General features: G+C 41.8%; 1 protein-coding gene across 5 annotated transcripts in view; it reads right to left on the bottom strand.

Moving 5' to 3' along the window:
• mib1 (MIB E3 ubiquitin protein ligase 1) overlaps positions 1-11,261 on the bottom strand; it is a 57,212-nt gene that overhangs the window by 36,997 nt on the left and 8,954 nt on the right. For all 5 annotated transcript variants that reach the window (XM_067606181.1, XM_067606185.1, XM_067606182.1 and 2 more), the window contains exons 4-12: positions 11,103-11,207; positions 9,962-10,028; positions 9,203-9,407; positions 8,628-8,811; positions 7,079-7,223; positions 6,844-6,977; positions 5,894-6,001; positions 5,537-5,734; positions 5,128-5,279 (exon numbers count right to left, since the gene is read on the bottom strand). In XM_067606181.1, the coding sequence (XP_067462282.1) occupies positions 5,128-5,279; positions 5,537-5,734; positions 5,894-6,001; positions 6,844-6,977; positions 7,079-7,223; positions 8,628-8,811; positions 9,203-9,407; positions 9,962-10,028; positions 11,103-11,207 (1,298 nt within the window). The remainder of the gene's footprint in view (positions 1-5,127; positions 5,280-5,536; positions 5,735-5,893; positions 6,002-6,843; positions 6,978-7,078; positions 7,224-8,627; positions 8,812-9,202; positions 9,408-9,961; positions 10,029-11,102; positions 11,208-11,261) is intronic.

The following is an 11,261-nucleotide window of genomic DNA, read 5'->3' as shown; positions in this document are numbered from 1 at the left end:
ACATGAATCACTGACAGATTTGTTTCAAAATGTATCTAAAATCTGTTTTTTTTTTTAATCTGAAACTTATGTGAGGACAGGTGTAGGACTATCTACAACATACAAAGATCAAGAGCTTAAATCACTGTAAATAGCTGCTGCTCTGCTCTCCTTTTCTCTTGAATTGAAAGTGGTTTCCTTTGCACCAATAACCCTTGAAATCTACATATGTAATGTAAGGCAATAGTTTACTCAATTGCATTAGTTGGCCTAGTCTGAAATGAGCAAGACAGAGGGTGAGAAATTCTTAATCCGATCAATGGCAGCCACGAAGAATGAGTGAGTGTAGCAGCGAAAACACACAAAAAAAGACATTTCGCAGATTTCTCTCCATGGGCCCACAACACTATTTTCTATCCATTTGTAATCCCTGTTAAAATACTACCATTATAACACTGGCACGCTGTCTATTAGTTCCCACAGAGTGAACCATTATATTAGCAATACTTCTTGCCTGCATTTTGGAGCACAGTGGGAAAAGCTTGCAGAACCCCAAATATCCTCAGGTGAGGCAATTACCATATGGGGTTTGCCTGTATGTCGCCATATTAAAAGAAAGCTGAGCACTATAGGGGAGAGGGAGGAGGGCAAATATTACAAGGAGGTGACACGTAAAAGGGTACAGCCCGCCGCTGCAGGGCTTGTTTGGAGCCCGTTTATGAGTCATGGGCTATTAATCGTATTGTTTACAGTATTGTAGCAGCTACTGGCTTCAAGCTGCCCGAGGGAAAGACACAGAGACGAGCCAGGCTCCCGTTGCAGGCTGAGGGCTGCGGTAAACACACACACACATATGCACACACACAAGGAGAACACACGATGTGGATGTCCGAGAAAATCCTCTCCCGAACATGTTACTACTGGTTATACCGGCAGTTTCAATTTACTAGCAATTGTAAAACTTAACAACCAGGTCTAATTTATGAGGAAATGCATTTACACTCTGCAGTGGTGTATGTGTGAGTAATGAACGAGGTGAAATATAGTGAAACTCCCCGGTTCCTGCCGCACCCCTATTGGTAGAGTTGATTTGTTTCAGTATTTGGGACTCCAAGCTGAAAGATTCTTCCGTCGCCCGCTGGGTTCCTCCTCTGTGTCTTCCTCCATCTTCTTTCCACCGCTGGAATTCCCACCCGCACTCTTCAGCAACACCCAGGCACATAACACACATTACACACACTCCAGGGTCTGACGCACTCTCTACTTGAATCCAAAAACAAGCATTTGACGTTGATAACTCGCATCACATTACAAAAGAGAGAGCGCAATTGGACAGAAAGTGGAAGCCGGTTTTTGTATCTTTTAGAGGAGGTTGCACTGTGATAAGAGTTGATGGGAAATTATGGATCAGACTTGTTTAATCCATGTATGCCAGGACATTCTGTGCCGTTACTCAATCTAAACATGAGGAGATAGAGCGGACCCGATGCTGAAAGTTGCTATCGGAGAAGAAATAATAACATCAATCATTAACCGGAGGGAGTTTTTCATATCTTTCATCTTAGGGGTCTCTGATCAGCTTCCAACTGCAAGCACTTCTTCATGACACTCATCGAGGGTAATTTTTAGGAATATGATTCTATGGTAAGAATTCCTTTAAGCACTCAATCGAAACAACTGCCTCTCCACTAAAAACACACCAGACAAGGTACTTTCACTTCAACCTAGGGAGAGATTTTCGAGGGCTTTAGGACTTGTGGACTGTCTCCCTGATATTGCAGGAGCTCGAGCGTGAAATAAAAGTAAATGGGCAGACTGGAGAAGGCGACATATATCTTCGTTTCTCTGAAGGCAAGGGGACAGAGTGTGTAGTCAAGCAAGCAACACACACACACACACACATATACACACGCAACATGGCAGAGACCCTGATACAGAAAATACTGTTCTCCAGCACTTTTTTGCCTCTAAGTCAATGAGTCCTACAGTAGACCAGCTTTCCTACTCCTTCCTGAATCCTGCTGTATATATATATATATATATATATATATATACACACATACACACACACACTTGCTCTCACACACACACACACACACTTCTTTATGGTGCTGACGTGCTGCTGATGTGCTGCTGACATGCTGCGGTAAGCGTATTGTCTCATTTCCGGTTGCTGGCTGTGTTACTGATAGCGTTTTTGCTGCTCTCAACTCAGTTCATTTTGCTATATTCTTCATTAGTGCGCATAATTACCCACCGTACATTAAAAATTACACTAGTGTTTTAATATTTATAATGCAAGCTATTTAGTTTCAACTCTGCCGGTCTGTGACCTTTCTTAAATAAGTGTCACTATTATCCATTTAAGTGTAAAACTGCGCAATAAAAAAAAAAAAAAATCAAGAGCAGCCTTGTAATATTTTCCCTCCTCAGACAACAAAGATCCAACTGCAACTGCTGATCATCTGGACAATTTTTTCTGTGTGTTCTGTTATTGATTTTTATTCATTACTGTCATTTATTGGACATAGTTTGAAAAAGATTTAACATGTGATAGACCTACATCTATATAATTATATTTAATTATAGAATTTCAGGGATCATCGACTCTGGAATGACCTGCCGAAAGGGATCAGGACGGCTAGTTCTGTAGCTTTTTAAATAAATAAATTAAATAAAAACACATTATTGTAGACCTATCTTTATTTTTTAAAATATTTAAATAGATATTTTTACTTTTTTTATTTATTATTCATTTATTCCCTGCTTGGCTATACCTTTTCTGATTTTTTTAAGCAGTAAATCATTGTGTAATTTGTTTTTGAAAAGTCACATATAAATAAATATTATTTTTGTTATTATTATCATGTCGTTACTATCATCATCATCATCATCATCATCATTTGCTTTTTAACAGAAAAAAGAACATTGACCCATTGTCTTTGGGTTACTTAAATCACTTCAATTTGAGATCAATTTCAGATCAATTTGAAAAAATTTGAACCTCCTGATCTCTAATTTCAGCCTTGATATGCAATCTGATAATTCCTCATGTCTTAATCAATCTGTTGATCGATGGATCAGTTGACCGCACAGGAAACAGGCGCTGGCATTAGACAAGCTATTCCGCAGTGTGCCAGAGGTGCAGGGCTAGGCTCGGCCGGCCTCGTGGCAGGTGGCAGGTGTTCCACAGCCCTCTGACCTCAATTCAATTTGTCCTCACGCCAACGGAATGAATGCCAGTGAAGGGGAATGACACATAGTCCGGGATAACCACGCTCATGCACAAACAAACACTCATACACACCAAAAGCGCTCAGTAAAAGGAAGCAGCTGTTAACTTTTCTAGAAATCGCTCCCGTCTACAACCCTGACCCTGTAACGTCACCTTACATCACCTTAAAAGACCCTGGATGATCAACATGATACAGACAGCCGTCTCTCTGAGACATCTTTAATATGCTCATGGTTGAGAGACGAGAATATAACAGCCAAAGAGAGGAGCAGCAACCTGCTGGAACCAGAAATAACTATGGCCAAGGACGAGGCAAACTGCTGTTGCTGTACAGGCCAGACACTTCAGGCCAGCCTCTGCTCACAACACACAGTGATGGACCAGCAAGACAGTAGAAAGAAACAACACATTCACTTCAGTAGCTATTAGCTACACTTATAAAAAAAAAAAAAAATCTACATAAGACAGATGTTTTCAAGGCCTCAAAGGTAGTCTAATGTCAGTTTGAGACCATACCATCTGTTGGGGAGATGGATGAAGCATATAGGCCTGCTTCAGACTTCAATCAATGTCAAACTAAATTGAGATTCCAAAGTAAATCTTATTGTAGGATTAAATGTGATCAGTGAAGTAGTGGCATCAAACCGTCTTTAGTTTTCACAGCTTTGAACTACTTTTAAATGTAAGTGAAATCTGTGGAGATTTCCAAATAAGGTGGTCGGTTCATTTTAGATAGACAACTGACTGACAACATTTGGTCAAAAGGAAACATTTTAAGGGGAAGCATCACACGAGACTGCAGTAGTGTGTAACGGTACAAAACCAGGAGATGTTGAGTGAAAGCTGATTCATCTGTGAGTTTGATTTACAGATTCTGATTATTTTATTCAATATTTAAAGATTTTGAGAGGATGTTGGAAATATAGAATACATTAAACTACGTCATAATAATAATTACGTTTCACTGTGTTGTGCCTTATATGATTACATGTGACAAATAAACAATTTGTGAAATAAACCCACTCTAAAGGGTTTAGAGTTTTGACTCCTAGGATGCTGTGCCACAATATGTGTTTGTCCACATTTTTATCTCCTCATTTAGACCCGTGGGTCATGTTGTTTCATATCAACAGAGGATGATTAAGTAACGGATTACAGAGTAATAACAGATTAGTGCTTCTGACATGGCCTCTGTCCTCCTAACTGCTAAGAAGCGGAACATAATTGGTCTACCAGCCGTAGTTTTGCTCAATATCTTCAAAAGTTTGATGAGATTTGATAATTGTGATGCTGTGAAATGTACCTTTTTCCTTTCACCAAAACTGTTTCAGTTGTGCTGTGTCAGTGCCGAAGAAAATATCACTTTAGATGTTATTCAATACTCATGCATGAGCACCAACATGAGTACTGAAAATGTGTGCGGGATGAGTGCTACACATACAGCATAACAAAAGTAGTCTGGGGTCCATTCAATTAATATGGCTGAGAATCTCTAGGTACCTCAAATGGGATTATGATTGAATGTGATTCTCAATGCTGCTCATTTGTAAATTTCCATACTTTTTGTTACTATAAGACCGCGAACCTTCTGAAATCCAATTAAAGAGTTTTGTGCATCAGTGCTGAATCATTCGAGAAAGAATCAAACTATATCCAAGAAACAATTATTTTTTTTCCACTGCTATTCATTATCTGTGAATTTAGTGTGGACAGCAGAAATGTACAAGGCTTTTGAGGTAGGAGTATAAGATTCAGCATGTCTGTATCTAATCTAGGCTTTACTGAAAGCTTAAAGCAGACATTTATTGAGATTCAGAGGATCTGCTTCCACAAATCCCACCTAAACATTATCAGGTCCCTTGTAGATGCCAAGCAGGTGTGACAGCGAGTGGTGGCAGAGAAGTGTCTCATACCTGGGGTTTCCTCGCAGGGCAGCGTGATGCAAGGCGTTGAACCCATTATTGTTGGTGATGGTGACGTCAGCGCCAGCCTCCAGCAGCACTGACAGCATGTCATCTCTTTTCTTGCTGATAGCGTCGTGCAGGGGTGTGTCCCCTTCTGAATCCTAAAAGGGAAACCTTGTGTTACTTCTGTCTCGCTCCTCTTTTATGTTAACTATTTATGCAAATATAAAACCCCTCTCTACTACGGTATTATAACAAACATACTGTCAAACAATGAAGTGTATGACAATTAATGTAAACCAAACTCATATTTAACAGGGCTGTTGTATATAATTGTTTCTGTATTGCTTTTCTGTGATGACACAAGCCATACCTTAGAGCATTTCTCAAAATGTAAATATGTCATAGTGATAGATACCTGGAGGCTTGGGTGGCAGCCAAAGTCCAGCAGGGTTTTGACCACCTGCAGGTGGCCCTTGTTGACAGCTATGTGTAATGGAGTCTGCCTTCGCTTGTTCCTGGCATTCAAGTCAGCACCGCCCCTTTGCAGCACCTCAATGACAGAGCCCTCATCACCAAAGGCTGCATGGTGCACCGCCCGGTCTCCATCTTTGTCCTGAGTGCAGTGACACACCCGCATTAAGACTCAATGTTGTGTTTGTGAGTGGATTTCCACCCTTTTTTTTTCCATATTATGTGACATGCTTTAAAATGAGCTGTGATGAATTTGTAAAAATGAAGAACAATTTTTTTTTTTTTTTTAAATTATACCAACCTCAGCCTCCAGGTCCACGTTGTGTTTAAGCAGCAGCTTTAGTACATCCACGTGACCATTCTGACTGGCTGCCTGCATAGCGGTGTGTCCTGCACACTGCCCGTTCACCTGCAAATACATCAAGATTCAGATTAAGAATGAGTGCACATGTCAATGTCATTTTTCGCGTTTAGATGCGTGTCTACTGAATTAGCTGTTCACCAGAGGCACTAAGAGATGGGTGAGGGTGTGTTGCGCACGCACGGCTATGTGTGCATGTTTCATCACCAACTGCAGCACAGCAAAAACTCAGAGCATAAATATTAATGTGGACTCCTTTGGGAGTCTCGAGACGTCTCTTGTCCTGGCAGGCGGATCACTTGGCCAGGCTCAGTGTGCTCAGCTTTAAGCAAACAATTCCACTGAAAGGCAGTAGGGCATCTGGCCAGCCTTCACCACTGACATACACACACACACACACTCATTCACTCTCTCTTGCTCTGAGTGAAGACAATATTGCAGACTTGACATAACTAGTACTTATAACCTATACAGGGCACAGGCTTCTGTCCTCTGGTAAACGGGTGTTTCCCCTGGCCTGAAGCCTGTGTCAGGACGCAATCTGCAACCGCATGGGGTTTGCAGATCTCAACTTGTTTCTGAGAGTGAATCGGGTCTGTGCTGCAGTGCACACCAATGCTCTTTGGTGCCTCCTCTGGGCCCAGCCTTAATGCTTTTCAGATTGAGAGAGGTGCAGGAGTGGGAGGATCTCAGAGCCCTTTCCTAGGAGACTCTCAGCCTCCTTAATATACTGAGAGCAGAGCAGAGCACAGCCAGGGGTATTCCAGCTCCAATTGTCAGTGTACTCATATCTTTTGCATATGTTTAATGGCACAATTATTTGATTTTCATCAAAACTTAATTTAGAAATTCAGCAACCGTGGATACAAATTTTTTATTGGAGCACTTACATCCACATCAGGTCTCTTTAGAATATCCTCCACCTTGGCCAGGTCTCCGTTGGCTGCTGCCTTGACCAGCTCCTCGTTGATATCACCGGACTCCTGCGTCTCAAATAGCTTCTTCAGCAACTGAGAAAGGCGCTCTGAACAAACAAGGGGAAAACATCAGAAAGTGATAGCTGTCAGAAAACAGGGAATTAAGATAACACTGTGCTCAATGTCAGTAGTGCATGTTCGTACATACCTCCAGAGGCGTTGCTAACAGCGGACCCAGAGGGAGCAATCTTGGTGACAGCGGCTGGGTTGTACGTCCAAGAGGTTCCACAAACTTCAACCTTGAGGTCACTGTCGGAGTAGATCTGCTGCACACGGCCCACCTTGCCAAGGGTCTGTTGATAAATGGTGCGACAAATTCATTAGTATATGGACGGTTGTTGTCTTTGTGAGCTATTTAACAGGAGTCTGTAAGTGGTAAAAGGCAGACCATGAGGAATGATGGAGAGAGAGATTGTGAAAAAGAGCTTATAAATAAGAGGTGGGAGGAAAGGATAAAGAGGAGAAAATACCACCTCAACAGAGCAATTGTCCTACATGACACAGAAATAAAGCTCTTTGCTAAAATAAAAATTGACAGAAAAAACATATTAGAGATTTAAGCTGAGTTCTCATTATTCAGAGGAGATTTACTTGTATGAGAAAGAAGATGGATATAAAAGAGAGACCCTTCTACTTGCTAGACTATTCCTCATCTATACAGCCTGTACAAAGAGGACAGAGCAAAACGCTTTCCAATTTTGAATCATATCATCTCGATCCAGGCTATATGAGAAAGAGGCACTTTGAGTCTGTCGTGCCGGGTCTGGGACTGTCCTGGAGGATGCCATCAATAACGCAGACTGCTGCAGTAGAAGCAGCAGCGGGCGGCAAACAGCCGTGGTTAGTGATCAAAGCTACAACCCATCTCAGGGTTTTTAAGGCTCATTAGCTGCTGAGGGGGGCCAGTTTGGCAGGGACAAGTGGCATATTGGAGTAGACTGCCGTTACATAACCTCGGGCGTGCTGGGCAGCAATGAATAAACTTCATAAAGGAAGAATAAATTCTTGTTGAGACAGAAAAAAAAAAAATTAAAATAAAAAGAGGCAGCAAAACAGTCACAGTGATTTGAGGGGAGGGATCATGTGCCTGTATGTCAATAACACTGAAACTTCCTATAGAGAAGATGAAGGAGTGGTACTGCCGAGAGTGAGAGGAAAAGCAGAAAAAATAAAACAGACAGTTAGAAACTCTGAGCCTAATTTATAGATTCTTGCATACAAATTTAAAGTCTCCGATGAAGTCAAAGTCAAATTGAGATTTAAAAAAAGTAACTGGTGCCAATATCAATAGCAATAATATTCTCCAATTTGCAGTGTCAAAAGACAACTTCTCTCATCAAGCCGAAATGAAACTATCTACTAGAGTGTAATTTAGTGTAATTTAGATATGAAGATGTTCTGCGAATCATTCAAGAGGCTTCATCAGGATGAGTGGTCTTCAACTTTGCAACTTTACAATTACAGTCCAGTGGATAGTTTTATTTACAACCTTGTATGTCGCAGCACCTGGATGAATGAGATGAATCCGTACAGACGTTCAATTCTAATATTCTGAAACTCATTAATCATAAAACCGTCACATGATCAAATCAGGCACATGTGATGGCGTTTCATTTCAGTTTATATTTACACTTTTAATGCCTTTTGTGAAGGGTTTAAATTTACACAAATCAGTGAAAGCACTTCCAAACTCTTACAGGCAACATCGCCTCAGCCCACTCTCCATGGCCTCGTTGTAGGAGCTTGATGCGGTCGATGTCATAGCAGATCTGGACCAGGTCTCCCACTAGGAACTGGGAACTGCCTCCCTCTGCCCCAGCTGCCACTTCACCACTACGCACTACATTTGCCTTTGTCAGCACTGCTGGGTTGAATGTCCACCTGAGGATACAAACATTAATGCGTTCAAAGAAACAAGGACTAATTCACTCACAATTCATAAAACATGATATCTACCAAGTATAGATTCTGAGCAGTCGCATGGAATATTTGAGTATCTGCAATACTAGAAGCAGACTAAAAATTTGCTATGTATGTATGTATTTTGTAAGTATGTTTACATTTAGAATTCATTTTCAGAACTTCCACTATAATTATATATTTCCATAAAAATTTAAATCTACTTTTTTCAGAGTATCTTCTCTCAAAGGATGATTAGATTTTGCAGTGAAGATGTACTTAGAAGTTAAGGAGAGAACTATTGCTGATGAGATGATGCAGTCCCAATCGCTGGGATTTATTAAATCTGAGCCAATCCATCTAAAGGACTCACCTGTTCCCACTGGGGTACTGAACCACAATGTCGTGATCTTCATCGATGCCACATACTGTGCCGGTGGTGGTGAGGGTCTCGAACATGCCATCAGTCCATCCCCCGTGACCGTGTTGGAGGGACTGGACAATCTCTAGGTCCAGGTCGATGTTGACCAGGTCTCCAATCTGAAGACCGCCAGGATTTCTGTTGCCATTCTGCTCACCTAAGAGATAAAGGTTGAATTAGGCCTATTCATAGTGAAACTGCAGTGTTAAAAGTGCGTCAAAAATGGTACTGGTTTTGCACATCAAGATTTAGAGTCTGTGAGTGATTTGAGACAGAAGTATAGAGATATAAATAGGGAAACGCTTTTTAGAGACAGAAATCATGAATAATCTGAGAAAACATTTACGTAAATACATGTGAGGTTCCACTGTGGTAACAACTAAACAAAGGTTAAGTTTCACAGCATGAAATACACATAAAAATCCTTCCCATATGTGAATGATGACACTAATAAACTTAATTAGGGCCTTATATCCTGTGCTAATAAGGTACCAGAGAGAACATGTCATTCATGGAACACCGTATCTGCATGACCTGATCCTGTACCTGCTTTCGGCAGTCAGGTGACAATGTGGTGCTGCCATCTAGTGGCCACACAAAATTAACTGCAACTGAAACTCCCCCTAATGCCCTTGAATTCACTGCACCAGAACGATGGGTGAGAGAAGTGGTGCAATAATGACGGTGGACACAGATCGCTGGCTCACTTACCTAAAACGGGACAGTGGTCTCTGTAAAACGAGCCTCCTTTGGCATCCTGAACGCATTTCAGATCCGACTGTCAGAGGAAAGACGGAAAGGGTCAGATAATTAGTCAGGGTAATTCCATTAGAGGAGGGGCACAGTCATGAATAATGAAGCTGAGTATTTGCACACTTCAAGCTGCAGTGGCAGTGTAGTTAGCTAGAATACCAACAATAGCTGTGCCCTAAGGGTAAGACAGGACGATGAAACACTACATTTCTACGAGGAGAAAGCATCATATCATTTGTGATGACTCAGATGCGCAGCCACTGTGGCATAGTTAGAGGGCAGAGATGATTGTAAGGCAGAGCAAACATTCCTCTGTTGTGATGGAGCACTCAACCTTTAAATACAGCAAGTCTCAACAAATTAATAACTCAAGTCTATCTCACTGTATCCTACCAGCAGGTCACATTTGATCTGATGATTCTATGTGCATAGAGCAGACATTACAAAACAGGAAAAGGTGTTGGCCACAAATACTGCATTTGGAACATACACTAATCTGCAGTCCCTCTATATTTGTTTGCAGGATTTGGCCACTGTCTCAATAAAAAGACAAATTAAAACTGTCTAGATGGGGGGTCTAATCCATGATTTATTCAATCCACAAGCAGATGCCATCTCCCTTCCTCTCCAAAGCATTTAAACCTATTAGAATGACAAAGGACAAATCTGTTATGCAACGGAGAAACCCGATTGGCCTCTTTCATAAAAAGGCAAGGCCAGTCTCCACCAATAAGGAAGATGCTTTTCATTTGAGACGCGTGTGTAGCTGCACCCGCGACAACCCCAAGAGAATGTCCCCCTCCTCTAAAGTTGACCTCCATGTTCACTCTCTCCCCCTAAAAAGCAGAAAGAACAGATTGCCTTTATCATGTAGATACCTTCCCCTTCCAGCTGCCTGTACAATGGCGCCTTACTCATGCTGGCTGCGTGGCTCTCACAAAGGCCTGGCAGCAAAAGAAAGGGCCTCAGCCCTGCGGTCAAACACAAAAGGCACCTGACAGCTGATCTTTTGTGAGTATCTGTGTGTGTGTGTGTGTGTGTGTGTGTATGTGTGTGTTTGAGGAACTGAGGATGTGGGTCAGACTGGAAGTTTGCTTACCATTCCCTCAAAGCCAACTCTGTACAGGTTCTTGGCCCCATTGTCCCACAGTACGTAGGCAGCGCTGTGAGGGCTGGCTGCACTCCAGTCCTGGATCTCTGTCACCTGTGGAGGAAGAGGAGGGATGAGATGGGAAACACAGAAAAAAAGGACATATGG

Source organism: Thunnus thynnus, chromosome 12, assembly GCF_963924715.1.
Source record: "Thunnus thynnus chromosome 12, fThuThy2.1, whole genome shotgun sequence".
NCBI lineage: Eukaryota > Metazoa > Chordata > Actinopteri > Scombriformes > Scombridae > Thunnus > Thunnus thynnus.
The sequence above is the reverse complement of the archived record's forward strand: the minus strand, read 5'-3'. Positions and strand labels throughout refer to the sequence as shown.